This window comes from Vombatus ursinus, unplaced genomic scaffold (assembly GCF_900497805.2).
Source record: "Vombatus ursinus unplaced genomic scaffold, bare-nosed wombat genome assembly UNPS02014799.1, whole genome shotgun sequence".
Taxonomy (NCBI): Eukaryota; Metazoa; Chordata; class Mammalia; order Diprotodontia; family Vombatidae; genus Vombatus; species Vombatus ursinus.
In genome coordinates, this window is record NW_020954577.1 from 87,459 (window position 1) to 113,033 (window position 25,575).

The following is a 25,575-nucleotide window of genomic DNA, read 5'->3' on the forward strand; positions in this document are numbered from 1 at the left end:
AGAAAGAAAGAAAGAAAGAAAGAAAGAAAGAAAGAAAGAAAGAAAGACAGAAAGAAAGAAAGAAAGAAGGAAGGAAGAAAGGAGGGAGGGAGAGAGGGAAGGAGAGAAGGAAAGAGGAAAGGAAGGGAGGAAAGGAAGGAAAAAAAGGAAGAAAGAGGGGAGAGAAGAAAGGAAGGAAGGAGAAAGAAAAGGAATAGAGAGAGAGAAGGAAAGAAGGAAGGAGGGAGAGAAAGAACATTGGACATTTGAGATGGTCAACCAAGCTAAGATTATGACTAATTATGACTAATTAATAGTTATAAGATCACAAGATCATAGAATTTTAGAGGTGGAAGAGATGTAAGAAGTGATTTAGTTCAATCTCCATATTGACTTGCCCAAGGTCACAGAGGTAGTAAATTGCAGAGCTACCAATGATTAGCTGTATGCAGGAAAATGGCATTAAAGCTATGAGTAGGGACACGTGATTCAGGGAAAGGATGCTGGCCAGTTGTGTCATATTAAAAAGGGTGTTGTGGTTTAGTTGCTCAGCTGTATCTGACTCTTCGTGACCCCATGGACCAGAGCACACCAGGCCCTTCTGTACTCCACTATCTCTCGACGTCTGTCCAAGCTCATGTTCATTGTTTCCATGACACTCTATCCATCTCATCCTCTGTTATCCCCTTTTCCTTTTGTCTTCAATCTTTCCCAGCATCAGGGTCTTTTCCAATAAGTCCTGTCTTCTCATTATGTGGCCAAATCATTTAAGCTTCAGCTTCAGTATTTGTCCTTCCAATGAATAGTCTGAATTACTTTCTTGAGGTATTGACTGATCTGATCTCCTTACTGTCCAAGGGACTCTCAAAAGTCTTTCCCAGCACAATTTGAAAGCATTGATTCTGTGGTGCACGATTTTCCTTATAGTCCAGCTCTCACAACCATACATTGCTACTGGAAAAACCATAGCTTTGACTATGTAGTCTTTTGTCAGCAAGATGATAACTCTGCTTTTTAGTGTGCTGTCTAGATTTGGTTTCCAAGGAACCTTCCTTCCAAGGAGCAAGCATCTTTTAATTTCATGACTGCAGTCACTGTCTACAGTGATCTTTGAGCTCAAGAACATAAAATCTGACATTGCTTCTATGTCTTGTCCCTTCATTTGCCAGGAAATGATGGGACCAAGTTCTGGACCAAAAATGAGCTATGCTATACAGGGTTACCCAAGATAGACAGGTCATAGCGGAGAGTTCTGATGAAAGGTGATCCACTGGAGAAGGAAAGGGCAAACCACTCTAGTATCTTTGTCCAAAAAAGCCAATGGACAGTATTAAAAGGATAAGAGAGGTAACATTGAAAGATGAACTGCTCAGGTCCAATACATTACTGGTGAAGAGTGGAAGACATATACAAGTAGCTCCAATACTAATGAAGCATTTGGGACAAAATCTAATTGCAGATGTGTCTGGTGATGAAAGGAAAGTTGGATGCTGTAAGGATCAATATTGCATAGGAACCTGGAATATAAGATCTATGAACTAACGTAAGCTGGATATGGTCAAACAGGGGATGGAAAGTTTAGACATTGACATCTTGAGTGTCAGTGAACTTAAATGGATGGGAAAGGATGAATTTAAATCAGGTGATCACTACATATCCCACTGTGGGCAAGAATCCCTTAGAAGAAATGGAGTAGCCCTTGCAGTCAATAAAAGGATAAGAAAAGTCAGTATGAGGATACAATCTCAAAAAATAAAAAGGGGGACAACACAGTAGCCTAAATGCTACTATTTAAAATACAGGCTTGTAACATGCTGGGGGAGAGTCTTGGAGGTTGGGGTAGGGTTATGGAATGATATGGACAGGAATTGCAGAGAAGACGATGTGGATAGATTGACGTGTTATTGGGAGTGTCCATACCAGTGAGACTACTAATCCATCAGAGCTTTCAAAGCATGGTATTTCGAAATATCTTTGCCTAATGTGACATCTTTTAAAAAAAATCTTTCTATCTAAAACTCCATTGGATTGGGAGAATGGACTGTTGCAGAACATAGAAAATTCACTGGGAAAATACACCAGGTGTGTAGTGTCTTATGTACCATCCAAATGGAGGTAACCCTCTTGCCTCCAATCTGGAATACTTTTTAGTCAAAAGTACACTAACCTTCTCTGTCAACATACCTTTTCCCTAGGAAATGGAATTCTCCTGCAATGTACCAATACTTTGTAAATCACAAGGAAAGAAAAGGTATGTTTTATTACACACATTTGTTTTAATCAAATACTTTTCATTGGGGCCAGTTGCCCCTAGAAGATTCAAAAATGCTACTGCAACCATGTATAACTGGATGGTTCCTAGCTTGTGTTTGAACTTGGGCAGCCAAATACTCCATTCTTGCTAGGTATACAGTCAGGCATAATAGCATATCCATGTTTACAAGCAACACAGAAAGCCTGCACAGAATAAAAATACAAAGTACAAGACTAAGAATGAGAAGATGCATGGATTTAAATCTCCGACAATTACTAGCTGTATGATCTTAGGCAAATCTCTGAACCTCTCTGAGCCTCAGTTTCCTCACCTGTAAAATGGGGGATCATAATCCCTGAAATCCTTACCTCACCAGACTACTGTGATGATTAAGTGAGATAATGCATACAAGAGCTTTGTAAACCTTAAAAGGCAGCAAAGATGTCAGCCATTATCCTTGTTAAAAGATGGAGGAAGGGGATAAGCATTGGGCATGGATAAGAATGGCCAAGAAAGTCGTGCCCCAGAATATAGGCAGCCATGTGTGAAGTAGGCAGGGCAGGCAGACTTGAGTAAAATAACCTGCACAACCTGGATCGTGCAGCTTTGGGACCCAGCACTGTTAATCAGGCACCTTTCATGAACAGCACTAAATTTTCCCCAAAGATATTTAGAATATCGCTTCAAGTTATACTGCTGAATATATAATAAAACAACAAGCCCATCAAGTAGGTTCAATGAGATTTATTCTTTCCCTACTGTTGAAAAGAAAAGAGCCTGTTCTTATAAATGACCAGCATTAGTCACAAATCTGCAGGTCAGCAAAAAAATAAAATAAAAAAATATAAAAAAGCAGAAGTGACCATGTTTAAACCTTGGCAGACAGATTGTTAATTACTTCAAGAGTGTAAATTATAGGGGAATAATACAGACCTACTCATGAAATGCCAACGGAAAAGAAGAAAATCTTATGCATCAGAACACTGAATAATGGTAGGGCAGAACAAACTAATGGAATCCTCAATTAGATTCTTTGTTTCTTTAGTTTCCTGACTTATCCTCTCTCTCTCTCTCTCTCTCTCTCTCTCTCTCTCTCTCTCTCTCTCCCTCCCTCTCTCTTCCTCCCTCCTTTTTCTATCTCCTTCTCTTTCTTTCTCTCTCTCTCTTCTCTCTTTTCTCTCCTCTCTCTCCCCCCTCCCTTTTCTATTTCTCTCTTTGTCTCTCTCTCTCCCTCCCTCTTTTTTCTATCTCCTTCTCTTTCTTTCTCTCTCTCTTCTCTCTTTTCTCTCCTCTCTCTCCCTCCTCCCTTTTCTATTTCTCTATCTTTGTCTCTCTCTCTCTCTCTCTTTCTCTCTCTTTCCTCCCTTTTCTATCTCTCTATCTCTCTCTTGTATCCCTTTTCTATCTCTCTATCTTTGTCTCTCTCTCCTTCTCTCCCCCTCTACTGTACTCCATTTTGGTGACTATGATTCAGCCTCAGAATGAACAAAAAGGATCCCATGAGTTTTAGAGGGCCAGTTTGTCAGGAGGAGAAGAAAACTCGGCTGCCGTGTTGAAAGCCATCAGAGAGCCACTCTCTGGTATGGTAACAACCTCAGTATACAATGTGGTAAGGACTTAGCAGAGTGAACCTAGGTAAAAAATGAGAGTACTTTAAAAAGAAGAGAAAGAGGGAAGGATAAGAAAGGGCAGTACTGGAAGTCATTGTTTTGTTGACTTATATTCATTCCTGACAGCCAATCAGAAATGGAGTGAATTGGCACCTAAGATGGATACTGCTGATTTTCCAACGGTAATTGCAATGGCAAGCCCAATGGGGGAAGGAACCATAGAATGTAAGAACAATGTCTTTATACAACATCATGTTTTATAGTTCTCTAAGTCATTGACTAATTCCCTCTTTTCGACCACAGAAGCCTCGAGGGGCAAGAGAATGGAATACAATAGCAGGTAGTAGGATCCCACCTCATTGGAAGTTCTCAAGCAAAGGACTGGCACCTTGCAGCAGGGATTTTTGTTCAGATGTGTCTGAGTTGGCCTGGAGACCTTTGGCTGCCCTTTCTTTCTATTTCTCATGTACCACACTCTACGTCCAGGCTCCATGCTTTGTACCGGCTGCCTCTGAGCCTGGAATGCCCTCCCTCTTCACCTTCACTTCCCCAGGGTCATGTGGCTAGTAAGTATCTGAGGCATTTGAACTCGGGTCCTCCTGACTCCAGGGCAATTGTTCTGTTCGCTGTGACATTTGACTGCCTCTGAGTGGGAGTAACAAAGTTGACATCAAGATGTGTAACTCAAGGACAACGCTACTATCAGTAGAAAGAAGAGCATAAGGAAAGGGAGGCTGGTGGTGGTGGGGATTAATTAATTTGTTCTGGGAAATACTGAATTTAAGGTAGAAATAGGACATCCAAATGGAAGTGGGCACAAGTCAGTTGGAAATACAAGACTGAAACCCTGGTGAGAGATAAGAGAAATATATACAGTTAGGCTTTCTTCACCCAAGGATAATACTTAAAACTATGACAATGGAAGTGCTCTCTGATGGAGAGATTGTAGAGTGAGTAGGGGTCTTAGAACCAAACTGAAGCATGAGGACAGTTGGGGGTGGTAGGAAGAGGGGTGTAGTGGACAAGTGAGTTGGTTCCGCTCTTCTGGAAAACAATATGGAATTTACATGTTACTAAACTGTTTGTAACCATTAACCCAGAAATTCCCCAACTGGGACAAGGAAACTGTTAGCAAGGAAAGAATTGTATGAAAGGGCTTCAGAGCAGAAGTATCCATGCTAGCCTAAAGCGAGTCACAAAATATGGACCCCAAAGCTAAAGAGTCACTGCACAGATGCTGGCATTCCTCAGTGTGAAGTCTGCTCTCTGCCCAGCACACCATCTCTTATAGTACCGAAATAAACAACTTGAACCCATTTATAGACCAAATATGCAATAGAATCTCAGAGACAGAAGGAGAGACATAGCGATACAGAAAGGGACCTCAAAGGCCTTCCGGTCCAGAATAATCCCTCTACAACGTATCCATCAGATGGCTCCCTAGCCATCTGAAAAATGAGCCAGAGAAAGAAATGGCAAACCGCTCCAGTATTTGTGCTGAGAAAACCCAAGATGGGGCCACGAAGAGTCAGACATAATTAAACAACAATAACAACAGCAGTGGCGGCAGCAGCAGCAGGCACAACCACCACCACCTCCTCAAGAGCAGGCATTGCCTCTAATGAGGCAGCGAGGTCGATGGAGAGCTGGGCTGGGACTCAGGGAGCTCCGAGTTCATAAACCGCCTCAGACACTTCCTAGCTGCTTGAATGGCGCTGGGCAATTCACTAAAACTCTCCACTTCCATTTTTCCAACTGTTAGATGGGGATAATAATATCACTTAAATTACAGAGTGGTTGTGAGGATCAAGTGAGATAATATTGGTAAAGCACTTCGCAAACCATAAAGTGCTTAAGAAATGCTGTTTTCCTCCTCCTCCTCCTCCGTCATCAACATCATCTTAATATCCCTAAATTCTAGCACAGTTCCTGGCACGTAGTAAGTGCATAATAAATTGCTAAATTGAATTAAGCCAGATTGGAAGAATTGGGCTTTATAAGTTTGTTTTTAGAAGCAAGGATGTAATTAGTGGTTGGGGCACGGGGCTGGTAGGGAAGGAACAGAACAATACATGTGATTGTCACATGGCTGATCAGTGTTGAATACCCAAACCCAACATATTTTCTGAGTATTCTCAAGAGGCCCCTGGTGCCACCTCCCTCCACACAGTGGGAGATGAATTCCCCTCTCTTGTCTTGCCCACGGTCACCAACAGCATTCATTATACTGCGGGTTACAGGAGCTGACAGCTCTCCAAGACACGAATCTACATCAGAGAGCCAAAGTGTTCTTTCAGTTTATTTATTTCTTTGAGTTCCTCAATCCAAGATAAACCCCCAAATAAATTTCAAGGGTATTTTTGCAGGCTCCAGGCTGTAAATCACATGCATGTGCTCTCATAGGCTGGGAAAGAACACCATTGACATAAACTGCAGCAATAAATCTCCATCACATATACGTGCATGTATGTATAGACACACACAAAAGCACACGCCTATGTACACATATACATACATTTACGAAGTGTTAAGAAAAAAAATATGTAAGCTAAAAACAACTCATATTTTGTTGGTCTTGTTTGAAAAAAAAAAACCAAAAACAAAAAACAACCAGCCAGCAGGTTTGGTGTATTTAGTAAGGAATGGACTTTTTCTGGTAAAAAATATATGCAGTCTAAATTCAATGGCATAGGGCAAGCCACTTGACCCTGTTTGCCTCAGTTTCCTCATCTGTAAAATGAGCTGGGCAAGGAAATGACAAATCACTCCAATATCTCTGCCAAGAAAACCTCATGCTATGGTCCACAGGGTCACTAAGAGTCGGGCATGACTGAAATGACCGAGCAACAGCAATGAATCTCCAAAGAGAGAAGGGAGAGCGGCATCTCTATAAGACGCTAGAGGGGAGGAGAGATCTGCAACAGTCACTGTTAGGAGTGTCAGGTGCAATTAACATGTTTATTGATACTTGAATGAAGGCAAAGATGGCATGGTTTTCAAAGTTGCACAAGACAAGGCGGAGAGGGTGAGAGAAATCAGCTAGGACCCCAGTTTTGGGGTTTTTTTCTTCACCTCTGTTCCCTACTGGATGCCACACAGTATCACAATCTTCACAGAATCATAGACACTCAGCGCTGGCCCCAATGTCACACCTGCACCTCATCAAGATTCCACTGACAGCTTCCCCCAGAAGTGGGCATCTGGGCTAACTCACCATCACCCCAAGCCACCTATTTCACTTTTGGCTAATACTAACCTTGAGGAAATTTTTCCTGACAGTAAGTCTAAACCTTTGCCCCTAGTTCTGTTCCATGAAGCTAAACAAATTCTTTTCCCTTCCTTGATGTATCAGTCTTTCAAATGCATGGAGACAATTGGCAAGCTCCCATTAAATCTTCTTTTCTCCAACCTAAATGTGCCCAGTTCCTTCAACTGATCCTTAGGTGGTACAGCAGGTAAAAATGCTAGATTTGGCGTCAGGAAGGCCTGAGTTCAAATCCAGACTCAGACATTTACTAGCTGTATGACCCTGGGCAAGTCACTTAATCTCTGCCTCATCTGTAAAATGAGGATAATAATAGCACCTACCTCCCAGGGCTTTTTTGAGGATCCAATAAGATAACATATGTACAGCACTTTGCATAACTTAAAGCATCATATAAATGTTAACTGTTGCTGCTGCTACCACAATTATCTCAAGGCCCTTTATCATTCTTGTTACTTTGTTCTTTGCTATTGTTTAGTCATTTCAGTTGTGTTTTCTTGGCAAAGATACTGGAATAGTTTGCCATTTCCTTCTCCAGATCATTTTGCAGATGAGGAAACTGAGGAAAACAAAGTTAAGTGACTTGCCCAGGGTCACATAGCTTAGTAAGTGTGACAGGCTGGATTTGAACTCCCAAAGATGAGTCCTCCTGATTCCAGGCCTGGCGCTCTGTGCACAATGGCACCACCTAGCTGCCTTGTTCTAGGTGCTCCCTAACCTATCAATGCATCTACCTAAAACGCAGGACCCAGAACTAAAACACAGTCCTCCGGATTTGGTCTGACCAAGTCCAAGTACAGTGAAATGAGCAGCATCCTGGTCCTGGACACCACTCTCTTAATTTGGACTGTATCTGTGACTTCATCGATACAGAGAATGCCTGAATGAGGATACTCCCCCTACCAATGAAGGCTGACACCTTCTCTCCAACTTGTAGTCTTAGGGAGTTTCTCAGAGACTTGAGAAGTCACATTCTGACCCTGGGCAAGTCACTTCACTTTGTTTGCCTCAGTTTCCTGATCTGTAAAACGAGCTAGGGAAGGAAATGGCAAACCGCTCCCTTATCTTTGCCAAGAAAACCCCAAAAGGGGTCACAGAGAGTCAGACATGACTGAAATGATTCAAAAACAACACAGTGTGTGTCAGGGGTGGTATTGGAGGCTCCTCACTCTGAGTCCAGCTCTCTATCCTCTGTACCAAGAAGTCTCTCCAAACTTTATTATTAAATTATTATTTTTATTAAAATTATTAATTATTTTTAGCTTCCTTGGTTACCATCTTGCATTTTTGACTCATATGGTGCTTGAATTCCCCTAAAAACCACAGAGTTTTTTCAAACAAGATAGGCACTAGCCAAGCCTTCTCAATTATTTTCTTGGAAATTCGGATCTGTATCCAAGCACAAGACTTTGCATACATCCCCATTATATTTCATATTATTAGATTCAACCCAAATTCTCTAGACTATCAAGACTTCTTTGGTTCCTGGCTCTGGCATTTAGTACATTATCTCTCCCTCTCAGCCTTGTGTCTTGTGCAACTTTGAAAACCATGCCATCTTTGCCTTCGTTCAAGTATCAATAAACATGTCAATGGCACCCCCACACTCCTCACAGTGGCTGTTCCAGACCTCTCCTTTCCTCTAGCCTCTTACAAAGATGCCCCCTCCCTTCCCTCTTTGGAGATTCATTGTTGTTGTTCAGTCATTTCAATCATGTGGACCTGTAGACCATACTATGCCAATACTGGCCATAAGGTTTTCTTGGCAAAGATATGGGAGTGGTTTGCCATTTCCTTCCCTATCTCATTTTATAGATGAGGAAACTGAGGCAAACAAGGTGAAGTCACTTGCCCAGGGTCACACAGCTAGGAAGTGTCTGAGATTAGATTTGAACTCGAGTTCAATTATCATCTGTATGCATATAAATCCCAAATCTAGACAGAGTAACTATTAAACACTTACTATGTGCTAAGGCACTATGCTAAGCATTGGGATACAAAACATAGGAAAACAAGATGGTGCTTACTATCAACAAGTTTACATTCTAATAAGGTAAGACAAAACATAAAGGGAAGTCAAAGCAACAATATGTTAAATATCTTCAACTGTATGTCCCGTAGACATCTCAAATTTAACATGTGGAAACAGAACTCATTGTCTTCCTCCACAAAACCACTTTGAAGATATCACTTTCCCATAGGCTCCCAGACTTGAAACCTTGTAGTTTTCTCAAATATTTCCTAACCCTCTTCCACCTGCCTGCCATCCAGTTGGTTACCATGTCTCATTGACTCTCTCTTATATCCATCCCCTTCTCTCCATTCACATGGCCACCACCCCGGCTCAGGCCCTCATCTAGACCAATGCAACATCCTCTTACATGGTCTCCTGTCTTCCATTTCCCTTTTTCAGTCCTTATTCTATACAACTGTCATATTGATATTCCTAAAGCCCACTACATTCCACCTTCTGCCTCCATTCCTCAGTGACTGGAATGTTCTCTCTCCTCATCTCCTTGAAGGCAGGGACCACTTCATTTATATGTATATATCCTCAATGCCTAGTAGGGTGTTTGATCCACAGATAATTACTTAATAACTATTTGTTAAATTGAATTAAATGGAACTCTAGCCTTTTCCCACTTTGCACTTCTGTGGGACTTCGTACCTTACTTCTGTCACCAATCAGATCCTATCTTGTAGTTTACAGTGTCCCAAAAGTCTGAGTAGTTTTCAGCTACTAAAGCTTTAATATAGCTATATGTAAAACATACAGCTATATTAAAATCATTTTAATATAGCTATCATAGCTTAAAACTGTACTCAGACTTTGGGGATGCCCTGTATCTATTCCCATATATATCTCATCTTCCTTACTGGTCTGTCAGCTCCTTGAGACCAAAGATTGTGTGTCTTCATCTCTGAATCTCCCATACAGAGTTCAGTACAGCCCGTCATTGATAATAGTGCTTAGTAAATGGCTGTTGAATGAATGAATGGTATTGGAAGAAGAAATAGGGAACCAAGGTTTTAAAGAGAAGACAAATATTTCCCAGATGACAAGATGAAGAACTTTAGTGGGTTATTGAGCATTTCTTTTTAAGGCTCATAAAGCACTTTACACATACTATCTCATTTGATCCTCACAATAACCCTGTTAGGTGCTATTTTCATCCCCATTTTACAGATGAGGCAGACATTGGTTAAATGACTTACCCAGGGTAACACAGCTAGTGAGTTCTTGAGGCTGGATTTGAACTCAAGTCTTCCTGACTCCAGATTCTAACATTTTACCCACTGTGCCATCATCTGGTGTAGGATCTCAGCTGGGCAAATACTTGGGATACAAGAGTATGTCAAACAGTGCATCAAGTTCCTAAAACATCATTCTCTTAATCAGTGGTTTTTGGATCAATGGTTTTTAATCTGTTTTTTTTAAGGTTCTGGTTGAAAATAAGAAAATCTCATGGAGTACTAAGCAACATTTGCTTTTAATAGGTGTCTTATTCTATATTTTTATTATGTGTAAGTCCTCTACAAGAGACAATGTGAAGTAGGGAATAGAAAGCCGGTCTTGGAGCCTGGCTCCACAGACTGGCTTCGTGATCCTGGGCAAGTCACAGCATTAATCCTAGTCTAGCCCAAGTAATTGGGAAATATTTAACAAAATAAATAACAAACGCAATAGGACATAGATAATGTTAATATGCAGTTTTCTAAGTCAATATGCTGTCCACAGGGATTCCTAAGTACAGTTTAGTGCTCCTTTTTCTATTTGAGTTTACACCACTGCTCTGGGCAACTCTCTAAGATTATAAACTTCAGAGAAAGTAGCAACCAGCAGGCGTAGAGGGAGTTTCCTCATCAGAGATTTCCTTATATCAGTGAAATCACAGGTCTAACAAAGAGAATGGAAATATCCAAGATTATTTCTTGGCAGGCTTGCTTATTTTTTAAAAAGCATTTATGTCACAACCTCTACTTCTTTTGATTAGATTCTAACTCTTCTTAACAGTAGAATATCACTTAGTAAAAAAAAAAAAAGGGAGTGGTTTTTCTCTTAGCTCAAAGTATTTACACCCCCATCCCCCATGAAATGTCAGTAGCTTTCCATCAAAATGAAAAATGTTAGCAGAAAGATCACGATTAAATTCTCCCTTCCTCCCATTCCGACTTCTTTTTATGGGTTGCTTACCATCAGAAATGTATTCTTAAGCACTTCTCTGCCTACATTATCTGACGATAATGCAAGACAACTCCCAAGGACAGCGTTAAGTGCCTGAAATAGGTAATGAACGATCTGTCTAGACACGGACGCAGTGAACACCATTCAGCGTTCCTTGGCTTCACCATCTGCCACCAGTTTTGATAGTAAGAAGAGTATTTGTATAATGTCCAAGCCCATTATATTAAAGCGAAAGAAGCTTAATTAGTCATGTATAAATAATGACAATGATAAACTTTCAAATTTGAGTAACATTTTCAGAGTAAAATATGGCACTGCTAATGGGGCTATCAGTGAATATAGCCAATATGTTGTGACCAGGGAAGACTGCCGCAAAGATCACAGTAGACCACTAGGTGGTGCCATAGCGCACAGAGTGCAGGACTTGGGAGTCAAGAAGACCCAAGTTCACAACTTGCCCAATGCACTTACCAGCCTTGTGATGATCTCTCTCAGCCTTAGTTCCTCATCTGTAAAATGGGAATAACAATAGCTCCTACCTCACAGGATTGTTGTAGGGCTCAAATGAGATAGTATATGTGTAACGAGCTGTGTAAATCTTAAAGCCTAGATATTACAATCAGAGAATCTCAGAGTTGAAGGAGACACAGCATTAATGTAGATCAACCCTCACCTGAACAGACAGCCCTCCATGACATTCTCAAAGAGTGCACATCCAGCCCTTGCTTGAGAAGGAAGCCAATGCCTTTTCCCTCCTAACTTCCTCCCTTTAGTGCTATCACTGGGGGCCTTTCTCCCCTCTCTCAAAAGGACCGGCAGATGAGGAACCCAATCTTTTCTCAATAAGGAACAATTTTAGACTTCCCCAAAGATTTAAGAAGATCAGTGGGTAGGGGTAGAGCACTGATGAGTAGGGGCAGGAGGGACAGAAAGCTGCCAGACACTCTCTCACTTTACCACTAGGAGTCCCCAGGAGTAGGGGAAGAGGGAAGGAAGAGCCCATAGCACAGAGACTGACTTAGGCAAGTCTTCAAGACCAAATGGTACACTGTAATAACTTACTGGGGAATGCTTGATCTACAATGTCAGGCCCTCTGAACCCTAATGCACCTGAGTGTTCATGATCTCTTTTCTATTTGCCACCAATGCCTTCATCACGTGTTGCAGAAGCATGTACTTTGGGCTCCCCCTGCCCAATTTTCTCCCTTAGAATATTAGGAAAGAGAGAAAAATTTAAACTGAAAGCAAACTGTAAGAGAGCTTCTGAACAGCCATGAAATGAGCCCCCAGCCCTATACTGCCTCCTTCATTCTGCATGGCTTGTTATGCCTCAGCATTCTTGCAGCTACAATCTCCTCCTCCCTGACTGAGGATCTGTGTCATTGTCTCCTATACTTAGAATGTAAGCCCCCTGAGGACAAAGACCAAGTCTTAAGGAGCTTTATTTATGGTGCCTAGCACACAGTGACTGCTGAATCATCAGTCCTAGCAATGAACAAAATTCAGTTCACTCACCAGGTTCAGCTTTGCCCAGAACTCAGGTCCTTCTTCCATCGTCCTTAAACTTGGCGGAATGAACCAAAAGCAAACGTTAGCAAACTCGGGCTGAGGAAGAAGAAAAGATACAGCATTTCCATTAACCTAGAGGGCAAATCTACACACGGTGCTCAATGCCTATCAAGACTTCACCACAGAAGGTAGAAATGTGACTCTCCATTTTAAAAAACATGCTTTCCTAGGCTGTTTTTGATACATTTCTTGTTTGTAAAGAATGACGAGTTAAAAATTCTGGCAACCAAATTCTCATTTTACATGTAAATTCAATTAAATTCAACTAATATTTATGAAAGGAGATGATACAGGGCAGTAAGTGGATAGAGCAGTGGACTTCAAGTCCAGAAGACCTGGGTTCAAATCCTGCCTCAGTCACTTACAAAAGAAAAGCCAGAAATCTTTCTGAAAACAGTGCTGCCCCAATTTTTACACTTATCTGGTATGGATGCGACTGTAGTCTGGACACACTATGAAGGACAAGCCAAAGGGACACTAGAATCAATGGAAAACTCCAGAGCTGTGTCACCATGGCTAAGTCACTTAACCTGTACTAGCCTCAGTTTCCTCATCTGTAAAATGAGGAGGTTAGATTCAATGAACTTTCAGGTCTCCTGTCAGTTCTAGATATTTGATCTTAGGAGCTGAATGAATGAAGCATTTATATACTATCTGTAAGGACTGAGTCAGGAGATGTAGCTATGAGGCCAATTTGATGGGAAAGGGAGGAATATGAAATAATTCTGGAGAAAACAGTACAGCACCAGCTGAGCTTCACCAAAGCTGCTGACTTTGGAAGGAACCTTAAAAGTGACCTAGTACAAACCTTACCCAAAGCATGGATCCTGTCTACAACCTCCCCACCAAGTGGCCAGCCAGTTTCCTTGAATACATCCCGTGACAGGCAACTTACTACTCGTCATGGCAGTCCTTTCCACGTTTGGATGGGTGTCTTAGGATGTTGTTTCTTACATTGAATCCAAACTGGCCTTCCAGTAAATTTCTTTCTCTGGTCCTGCTCTGGTACCTAATCAAGATAAACCCAATTCCTCTTCTGGCCGACAAACTTCCAAATAAAGATTTGAATTTCAGAATCTCAGATTCAGAAGAACTTCAGAGCTTGTCTAGTCAGTTGCTATACTGCTCCCTATTTTCCAAGTTTGTTTTTTTTTCCTTTCCTGCAGCCTAAATATTCCCAGGTGTTTTAATTGATCTCTTTTTCTAAAAGGATGGTTCCTGGTTCCTTGACCATCCCGGTCAACCTCCTTCATACCTATTCTAGTTTGTCAGTTTCCTTCCTTCAATACATCACTCAGAACTGAGAAGAATTCTCCAGCTGTGTTCTGATGGGCCCAGAAAACAGCAGGGCTTAGATTCTAGTTGGCCTAAGTCCACATACTGCTCATTTACATTAAGCTTACCATCCACTAAAAACCAAAAGTCTTTTGTTTCCCCCTATAGGAACTGTTTTCCAGTCACATCTCTCTCATCCTACACTTGTCTATTGATTGAAAAACAAAAACCAAAATAGAAAACCTCAGATATGGGATTTTGCATTTTCCCTTTTTCATTTTATCTTGCTAGCTTCAGTCTATTATGCTAACCCATTGGAGTCTTTGGGGGATTTAATCCCCCGATTCAATGTACTGGTTTTCCCTCTTACACTTTCATGTCACCAGCAAGTTTGATAAGCACGCATCTATCCCTTAATCTAAATCATTGATTTAGATGCTGAACAGAACCAGGCCAAGGACAGAGCCCTGGGGCTCGCTTCACTAGAAAGCTCCCTTCAGGCCAACATTAATCCATGCCTTAGCATTCCACTGCCTCAATCAACTCCAAACGCACCCAACTCTAAAATCATTCAGGCCCGATCAATCCCAATAGGGAGAAATTCTGTTGATGCCTTGCAGACCTCCAGATATGTTGTGTTCATAGCATTTCCTTCTAGTCTATTAGTGATAGAGAGAGCTGGGGCGGGGGGGGGGGGGACTTCTGATGTCATTGGTAGTCAACAAGTTTAAACACCACCAAGGACCAATTGAGTGCTAGGGATACAAAGAAAGGCAAAAACACAGTCCTAAGAGAGAGAAAAAACCTCCTATTAATACAAGTCAAGACCTTTTCTGCAATTTATAGTTTTAGTGAGTTGCCTGGAGCTTTCAGAAGTTAAGAGACTTGCCCACTGCCATACGGCCAAAGTGTCAGACACTAGACATGAACCTGAGTCTTTGTCCTTTCTAGGCTAGCTGTCTATTTCGTCAGGCTGCGTCAGCCCCAGTTGAACAAATTTATCAGGAAGGGAAAAGGATCTGATCTGGTGTTCCCTCTTCTTAATGAACCCATGCTGGCCCCTCATCCCTTTCTAAATCCTTGCAAATTGCTTCTTTAATTACGCTTGCTACATTTTTCTGTTCCCACCAGGAATTGACATCAAATCCACTGGCCAACAGTCTTGAATTACCTATTTTCCTTCCCATTCAGAAAGCCAAAGCAGTGTTAGTTGCTTTCTGGTTCCACGGCCCCTCTCCCTTTTGCCAATAGAATGCACTAGCAAAGGTTTAACAATCACATTTGCATATTCTTTCAGCACCAAAGGATAGCCAGACCAGATAAGGTGCAAATTAAGGTGACTAAACAGTTCCTGCCTCAGATTCCTGCTCATTTTTGTTCACTCTGTGTCTGATTCCTGGCTCCAGGTCCCTGGTATTGATTCCCCAATCTTTCTTGTGGGAAAACCCTGCCCCAGACACCCATTGCCTTCCAGGCTCTTCTTGGTTTGACTTTGCTTTATCAGGCATAGATAGCATGACACCTCCCCTCCCCCATCCATGGCACTAGAAGCACCTTCTAACAGCCTCTATCTGCATGTATGATTTTGGCTTTCTTTGTCCATCGCATTTCATATAAGACCTTTAGTTCAAGGAGTATAAAGTATTGTTGGGCTCACCTCAGACACTGGGAACATTCAGATACTATTCAGACTGACTTCTCAGAACTATGAAAGAGGTCCAGACCCCTTGAAGAAATAAGACACAGTATATCTGTTCTATATAAAAGGGATGAAACTAACATCAGACCCGTTAAAAGGCTTCAAAGCAAATGATCTATCGGGTTTAGCCAGCATGGGTTTGCTAGGAACAAACCCTGACAAACTAACTTTATTTCTGGAGTTATTTTACAGGCTTCCTAGGCTGTTAGAGCAGGACAATGCTAGAGATACCAGTGTATCCAGAAAGGCATTTGGTAAAGTCTTTCAAAAGAGAGTTGACTCAATGATGGTCTATTGGGGAGTGAGGAGGAGGTCAGGGGGATTGACCACTAGATCAAAATCATTTAAAGAGTGTTGACTTAGAGGGAATGATGGGGTTAGAACAGATTGCTCATTCTTGACTGGGTTTGGAGGGGTAATACTATCTGAAGTGCTGGAAATGGGGAGGATGAGGTGGCCAGAGCCACCCCCTGGGACATGGGACAGCTGTCAGAAGTTCACAATGGCAGGATGAGATCAAGTCTAGATCTTGAGATGCAAGATCTCAAGAATGCAGAGAAGATGGGAATCCAATAGCCAGAGTGAGTAGCCCAGGGCTGGGGAAGGAACAGAAGCAGGAATCCTGAGCAGAGTAATGGAGAACAGTCAAAATTCAGACCTCACATTGCACTATGTTCTACTACTGTCTAAGACACTCATTACCATGATAGATTACCATTGTGTATTCCCTTCTCTTTTTGTCTAGACTTGAAGCACCTTGATGGCAGGGGCTCTGTCTTACTTGAACTTTATACTGCTGCTGATACTCAGAACACATCTAGTAGATAATTAATAAATGCTGAATTGACTTGAAGAGAATTGGAACGGATGTTAAAATAAGACTCAGTCCACAAATTGGTTCTTATCAGCCCGTTCTCGTTAACCCATTTAACTGATGAATGGGTTAAAGGGATAGGGGAAGCTGGAAGGGCAGGTCAAAGACATAGAGGCCATATGGACAAATAATTGACACACTCTTTTTACACTGTTATTACAGAGTTGTCTCAACATTTAAGCCTTCCTGTTGGCCCCACCTCTTCTCAAAGTGACATTGGTAGTTGGTATTTAGTTTCATCATCATCATCATCATCATCATCATCACCATCACTGTCATTTTATGGCATGCTAAGATCTGCAGAAGGCTTCATGTTCCTCATCTCATTTGAGCCTTTGAAGGACACTGCTAGATGGGGTCTATGGGTATTATCAATCCTTTTTGTCCTAGTGAAAGGCGAAGTGATTTGTCCAGAGTCACATAGTTAAGTGTGAGCTCAAGGCAGGATTGAAAACTGTCCTTCTGATTCCAAGGTTAGTGTCTGTCCCAAGCACACACCCTGCCTCTAACTATAGAGATGCTAGTTAAGGTCCTTCTAACAGAAAGGCTCTAATTTAATTCAACATGCATTTGTTAAGCACCTACTATGTGCCAGGCACTGTGCTAAGCACCAGAGATTAAAAATTAAATAGTCTCTGCTCTCAGGGAGCTTACATTCTATTGAAGGAAACAATATTTTTATGTCTACGTAAAATAAATCGAGGGCAGCTAGGTGACACAGTAAATAGGTGACATGTCCTGGAGTCAGGAAGACCTGAGTTCAAATCCAGCCTCAGACACTAAACAGTTGTGTGATCCTAGGCAAGTCACCTAACCCTGTTTGCCTAGTTTTCTCATCTGTAAAATGAGCTGGTGAAGGAAATGGCAAACTACTCCAGCATCTTTGCCAAGAAAACCCCAAAATGGGGACACAAAGAGTTGGACGCAACTGAAATGACTGAACAACAACAGAAGGTCATCTCCTTGGCATCAATTAACCAACAAGTGTTTAACGAGTGCTTATTATATGTCTAAAGGTACCTAGATGGCACAGTTCACCAAATGATGGACCTAGATTCAAATCCATTTTCATGCCCTGATTAGCTGTGTACTTTACTTCTCTAAATCTCAGTTTCCCAATCTGTAAAATAGGGATAATAATAGCCCCTATCTTATAGAGTTGTTGTGGGGATACAATGAGATAATAAATGTAAAGCACTTCACCAACATTTAAGTGTTTTATAAAATCTATGATGATGATGGTGATGATGATGGTGATGATGATGATGATGATGATGATGGTGATGATGTGCCAGGCACTATGTTAGCTTGTTGGGGACTCAAAGACAAAAAATGGAAACATTTCCTGCCTTTGAATGGCTTACATTCTATTGGGTTATTCCTACAAATACAGAAAGAAGGAGAAAGAAAACTCAAATGGAAAGAGCCAGGACTCTACCATGAGCTCAAAAAGAAGCCTGAGACTGATAGTGTAAGAACAAAAACACCTACCAAGATATCTGCTCAGAATCTCAAATTGAACACAGAAAATTAATGATGTGGTTTTGAGGGACCTGAGAATAATGAGCATTTCCTTTGAAATGATGACTTCCTCTGCTGTCAAGATAATATGCATTATTCTTGCTTCTGACAGTAAAAAGAGAAAAAAAATTCAAGTACTCTGCTCTCCACATTGAGAGCAGCTCCAGACAGTGTTTTCAATATTTCTCTTGACATTGTCAGCCTTAGCCTTAACTATAACCTAGAAAACAGTGACTATTACAGCTATTAGCCTTTTTCCTAAGAAAAACAACTTTCAGTTACACCAAATGTATTTCCCAGAGAAAAGGGAACCACTCATATTATCTGACCACTTTACTATAGGAAAATACAGGGAAAAAATATTCTAAGCATTCAAGGCAGGGTCCCGCCCTCCATGGCCTCTCATAGCCATCCAGTGAAAATCTACTCAACACACCAGGAAGGAGACTTTTTTATACTGTGGATACCAGTTGAAACACCGAAACTTCCCACAAGTACTAGAGAACCAAGTTAGAACCCTGACCTTCAGTTTCACTGAATGCAACAACCACTTTATTGCTTTATGTAAAGGGCTAGGTAAAGGAAGGGGTGTGTTAGTAAAAGTATAACCTGTTCTCTGAAAAATAAAAAAGCACTTCTGTCACACTTTTAAGTGTAATCTGCATCATTAACATTTTCTCAGTCATATTTTATAAACTTAGACAATCAACAAACCAACAAATCAGTCCTTGATTTGTAGGACTGGAAGCCTGATGAGGTGGAAATGAAAATTTAACAGTGGTGTCTCACGAGCCTGGAGGAGCCAGCTCCAGCACACCTCTTGATATAGGGCATACTAGAGACCAAAATAAGGCAGTCCTGCCCTCAAGGAGCTTACATTCCATTGGACAATGTTAAAATTTGTATACTCAATTTATTATTGTGACGAATATATTATTGTAGTCATAGCTGAGAGACAGGGAAAGGTAGCAGGTAGACCCTGCTTCTAGTCCTAGTTTTGAGGGAGGAAGAGAGTGCCTGTGTCATGTGCTCACTTTGAAGGGTGCATGTCATTAAGTCATTTAACCTCTTCTTCTTGTCACTGCTGTTGTGGTTGCTGAGACTCCTGGGTAATTTTCTAAGACTCTGGTCATGGAGGAACTGCTGATCTGGGATAGAGCTCACAGATTTAGAGCTGGAAGGCTATCTAGTTTGGCTCCTTCATTTTGGATGATGGATGAGGAAACTGAGTCCCAGAGGGGTTAACTGATTGGCTCATGGTCAGATAAATAGTAAATATCAGAGCCAGAATCTCAGCTCATGTTCTCTGATGCCAAATTTCATTACATCGTATCACCATCAGCAGGGGGAGTTTCCATGCTGGGAGGTACTCACAGTGATGGAATCACAGGTCAGGAACAAAAAAAACCTTAATGTCATCACATTTATACAGCGTTTCCCTCCCAGCAATTTGTGGTAGAGCACAATTGTTATTGCTCCCATTTTGTGCATATGGAAACTGAGGTTGGAGGAAGTGGTGAGTCATTGGAAGAGACAGAACACCCAGTACAGGGCTTCTGACACTGAGACCAGGGTTATTCCACTACTCCACAGCTGCCTCCCCATGTTGAGACACAAAAAAGGTACCCTGTTATTTATTTGTTAAACTTAGCCAACAAAAGAATCTCCATTTTGCAGTTCAGTCCTTTAAAAGGCAAAAGGACAATAAGAATTATTTTCCATTCACTTGAGGATTTGCATCCTAACAGATTTTTCCATATTTTTATAGCTTGGGCAGACCATGGAGTCAATAAGCAATTTGTATATCATCATGTCATAATTTATTCTGTAGAATCCTGGGTAATTATTAATGACCACTATGATTTTCACTGCTTAAAAGCATGTGTGGGTTCTCAGCAGATCCTACGAAGAGGAAAAGTATTCACGAATAGAGTAAATTAACATAACGGACTCCCTGAATTAAGCTAATGATTGATTCCCACAAACTAAAACCCCAGCAAAGAATAACAGATGAGAAAATTGCCACCTTCATCCCTGTTGATTGACAAAAATCACTAACACAACAAGCCTGTGTTGACTTACCTCTAAAAGCAGTCGGAATCCTTCTCTTTTCGTAATTTCCTCCGCGAGGTATCTGTAATTAAAAAACACAACTGCGTCAGAAAGAGAGACTCCAAAGCTAGGAAGGAACATTTCAGTCTCTGGATACAATTGTCATCATGGAGTCTTCTCTGTACACATCATCCTAGATTTAGAGCTAGAAGAAATCTCAGAGGTCATTGATTCCATCCCATTTTGCAGATAATGAAACTGAGGCCCAGAGATGTTAAGTGACTTGCCTATTGTCAAACAGCTGGTGTCTGAGATAAGATGTGAATGTAGGTCTTGCTGATTAGAAGTCTAGAGCGCTATCCACTACATGAGACTGCCTCTCCAGAGGACAGATGCATTATTCTAGAAAACATACATTGATATACCTTAAACAATTCTTGGATTTCTTGGAAGGTGAGTGAAGGTAGAAATTTTGTCCAAGTTAGAATGGGGAAGACAATTTGGGTCACCCCTGGGTGGAGAGGGGTGAGGGAGATAAACGGGGTTCAAGATTCGAATTAGCAAATTAAACCTGGCAGGACTCTTCCAAGTCGTAGGAGCTTAGATCACAGAATCATCATTTCAGAACCAGAAGGGGTCTGACAGGCCATTGAGAGTCCAACTCTATACTGCCAGACAGTTGGTGTATCTGGGGGCACTACCCTGACCCCTAAACCTTTATGTTGTATACCAAGAATCCACCCAATGCTACCCACGGACCAGCCAAGCATCTTCTGTCTCCCCATAGCTTCAGTTCCAAATTCCTGGGCCCCACTCCAAGCTGCTTTGGACAACTTAGCAGAAACTATAGCTGAGGTTCTAGCTTGGAACTTAAGAAGTCCTGATACCACTGGGAGACCTAGAATTGAGTCTAGGTTGTCACTAACTAGACAGAGAACCTCAGATAAATCTCCTAATCTCACCCCAGCTCTGTAAAATGAGAAGGGCTGACTCATGGGTCTCAAAATTCTTTTCCAGATCTAAAATTCAATGACAGGATGGAAAAGCCCTGCTCTGTTTTCAGTATCATTCTGGGACAGTTGGCAATTAGTACTAATTGATTAAGGGGAGGATCCTGGAGAATCATCCCCAAATGGGGCAATAATATTTGGATCAAAACTGTGTTCTGTTGCTTGCCGTGTAGATATCACTTCACCTCTCGCATCTGTAAAATAAAGGGATAGATCAAGAGTTCTTAACCTGGGGTCCACAGGTCTGTGGATAGATTTTAGGGGGCTGGTGACCTCGGATGGGGAAACAAGATTACATCTTTATTTTCATTAACTTTTAGTTTCTTTTGTAATCTTCTGTATTTTGTTTTATTCTTTTAAAACATTGTTCTGAGAAGGGGGTCCATAGGGATCACCAGACTGACAGAGAGGTCCATGATACACAGAAAAGATGAAGAATCTCTGGCCTAGAGGACCTTTGAGGTTCCCTCTCAATGTTCTATGGGTCTTCTACAGTTTCCTGCCTTCTGTTACTTCATGAAATGGCCTTGCCTTTTCCCATTGCCTTGGCTCCCCAAGTCTGACCACAATCATTCTGACGCTTCTCTTCCCCTCCCCCACCCACCAGTCTTCATCATTTTATTAAAGGATACCCTTGTGTGCCCTGAGCCACTCCAGGCTTCTGAAATCTGCCATCTGTATTCAGCCTACCCTGCAAATTTCAGTGCACCAGATGTGGGCTTGCATGATTCAACACAGACATCCACCTGGGTATAGGTGCCTTTTGCATGGGTGATTTACTCTAGGCTTCTGCCCCTCCCCAGCCATAGAAACACAGCTCCTGCCACAAAGCCCCACCGTGTCCCACCTAATCTTTTCCTCACTGGCAACAATAAGTCCCTCAGTCTCCATGTGAGTGAACAGAATGCATTCTGGTGTTGGAAACTGTGGGCCTAGGGAATAGATAAATGAGACCCTGGGGGCCAGCACCAAGGAGAGCTGCCGAGTTGTTTGTGGTTGATATAAAGATGGATGCCCATGATCCTTCAGTGTGCCGCTTTAAAAATCACCCCACGGTGAATACCCATTTAGCCTGATTGCTGAGACATACCGCAGCAGGCCAGCCTCCCCAATGGGTAGCTGCAAACGTGGCAAAATGCTTTTGTTTTTCTTCCCCTGCTGAAACCCAGCAAGCGCTATTCTCGGTCGTGCATCAAGCAGGAGTGGTATTTTCCAACCTGTGGGGTTCTGAATTCTTTTCCCCATTGAAACTGAGTCAGCATCACTGAGTCAATGGAAAGAGTGCGATGAGCAGTGGGCACAGGAGGGCTTGGGTTCAAATCCACCTCAGATATTTACTAGTTGTATGATCCTGATCAAGTCACTTAACCTCTCTGCACCTCAATAGACCTGATGGTCTCTTCCGGTCCCAAATCTACGATCCTATGATTTGGAATCAGAAGACCTGAGTCTGAATTCAGGTTCTGCCATTTGCCCTCTGTGGAAGCTGGTAAAGTCACAAACAAACCTTACCTGTGCCTCAGTTTTCTCATCTGTAAAATGAGAGGGTCAGGTTGTATGGCCTGTAATGTCCTTTCAAGCTCTGAGGATTGTAATACCCGATAGGAGCATTTTACTTCATGGCTCAGCCTCGTGGCTCTCAAAGCTCATTGTACATGGACTCTGAGAACTGGGTTAACTCATCTTCTAGGTTCTTCCTAGTTCTAATTTGTATGATCTTGAACCTATCAGTGTAGCCTAGGGGCTAAGGAATGACCTCTATATTAGGAATCAGTAGGAGTGGATTGAGAGCTAGAAAGTAGTCAGTAGCCAGAATTTATAGAGCATTTCCCATATATTACATTATTGACATTATATGTAGCCTTACATTTATTATCTCTTTTGATCCTCACAACAGCCCATGTGAGGTAAGTGCTATTATTTGCCCCATTTTACAGACAAGAAAACTAAGGCAAACAGAGGTTAAATGACTTGCCTAGGATCACACAGCTAGTGAGTATTTGAAACTTCTTGGACTTCTTCCTGGCTCCCGGTTCAGCACTCTGTGCACTATGGCCCCACCTATGATTGTCATCATTGCTCATGGTGATGTAGCATTTTAAAGCTTGTAAAATCGAAAGTGACCACTAAACCATACATAAGGTTCCCTGTGGTCACAAAGTGACTTAGTTTAAAATTTCAATGTTGTCTCTCTCTCTTTTTTTTTTTTGTATTTTTATTTAGATTATTTTGGGCATGAGGCAATTGGAGTTAAATGACTTGCTCAGAGTCACACGGCTAGTGAGTGTTGTGTGTCTGAGGTCAGATTTGAACTCAGGTTCCTCTTGACTCCAAGGCTGGTGCTCTATTCACTGTGCCACCTAGTTGTCCCTCCCGATTACATTTTAATCAGGTTCAGGCTGCCCTGAGGAGTGTGTGCCCTTAAATTGTGTGTTTGACATCTCTGCCCCAGATCATTTAATCACACATCCTGTGCGTATCCCACCTTCCTCACGTCTTGGATGGAGAAGTCAGACATCTGTCTAACTCATGTGCTCTTTTTAAATCCTGCTAGTGAGCTGAGCAAAAGAGTATCTAGGGCTCCTATTCTGGACACATTAGATATTTCCTGAAATAAGTAGGGAAGATTTCTCTTGCAAACATTTACCAGGCATTCTCCCAGTAAAATGTAAACTTTTTGAGGTCATGGACAGTTTTATTTTTGCCTTAGTGTTGCTGATGTCTAGGGCCATGCATGGTACATACCAAGAAACTTCTTAAATATTTATTATATTGAAATGAATGGGGTAGATCAGTCTAGTCCAGAGGTTCTTAATCTGTTTTGTGTCACTGACCCCCTTGGTTGTCTGGCAAAGCCTGTGGACCCCTTCTCAGAACAATGCTTTTAAATGCTTAAAATAAAATACACTATTATTGTTATTATTACAAAGGAATTACGAATAACACAGGAAGCCAGTCACTGAAATACAGTCACCAGAATATTTTTAAATGTTCACAGATCTCAGGTTAAGTACCCCTAGTCTTGTCCAAAGCCACATGAACTGTCCTTCACAAAGAATACACATAGAAAAAAACCCCACAATTTAAGTATTGTAAAACATTGCCAGTGGAAAGAAATGTGTCCCTTAAATCGTAAGGTCAAGATGCTAGCTCCCAAATTAAGCCAGGTCTAAATTCAGTAACATTGAAACATTATCCCTGAGGCGTCTGCGTAATCCCCACTGTAACCTATCAGGAAGAAAGGAGACACAGCTGGTCAAGTAGTTAAGGAGCCTGGCACAGTGCCCAGGGAAACTGACAGCTCATGACATGACGCCACTAATGCCCGCTGAAGCTGCCAAGCAATCACCACGTGGAATATGCCTTCTCCTTGAGCTGCTGCCTGGCTAAGGCAATTCTGGTTCTTGAAGAAACAATGTCACTTTCACTTAGAAATGAGCCCAGGTAAATCCTCGCTATCAAAAGTGTGGATCTCTCTACTGTGTATCCTGGGAACCTGTTCACCTTGAGACAATATGCTGGAAGGAAACTACTTTTATCTACCATCAGGCAGCAGTTTCAATTGATTAAGGATGCCCTCACCCAGAGGAATAACCCACTTGGCTACGTGTGCAAATGGACACACTGGGACGGAAGAAAAGATGGCCCCAGAATGAAGAAGTTCCTGTGGTTTATTTGGGAGGGGGGACTATGAACCTTCTGAGTAGGTTAAAAATAAAAACAGAATACTGAAAGGGAGAACTCTCTGACACACCTTCCAAGACTTTGTAATTTAATGTCTCTGGGAAGAGAAACTCCTAAAAAGGAGTTTGTGCCCTTTGGGTTGGCACCATGGCATGTCTCTGGCCCATTTTAGGGACGAGGTGTCAGATGTCAGCTACGTGAAAGGTTAAGGCAGGTAGCTGGCTAGAATTTGCATTTGGAGAAGGGGAGATTCTTTTTCAAGAATTGATGCATAGGTCACAGAGCCCACGCTATACTCACTGAAACACGTAGGAGTAAGGGGGAGAAGTCTTGGGCAAAGAATCAGAAAACCTGGGTACTAGTCCTAGCACTTCTTCTAAGAGGCCATGTGGCCCCAGGGCAAGTCCTTCAGGCTCACTTTCCTCATCTGTAAAATAGGATTATTAATTCCTGACCCTCCTGATACATAGTATTGTTGAGCAGATAGAATGGGACCATGTGAAGGCTTTGGGGGACACCCTGTATATGTCTTTGAGACTTGTAAAACGCTTTAGATACGTTACCTAACTTGATTCGGACAATGACCATGTAAGGTAG

The 25,575-nt window shown here is 41.8% G+C and overlaps 1 protein-coding gene across 1 annotated transcript in view; it reads right to left on the reverse strand.

Moving 5' to 3' along the window:
- LOC114050654 (acidic amino acid decarboxylase GADL1) overlaps nt 1-25,575 on the reverse strand; it is a 166,738-nt gene that overhangs the window by 60,258 nt on the left and 80,905 nt on the right. The window contains exons 12-13 of the mRNA XM_027872501.1: nt 20,315-20,366; nt 12,810-12,899 (exon numbers count right to left, since the gene is read on the reverse strand). Of these exons, the coding sequence (XP_027728302.1) occupies nt 12,810-12,899; nt 20,315-20,366 (142 nt within the window). The remainder of the gene's footprint in view (nt 1-12,809; nt 12,900-20,314; nt 20,367-25,575) is intronic.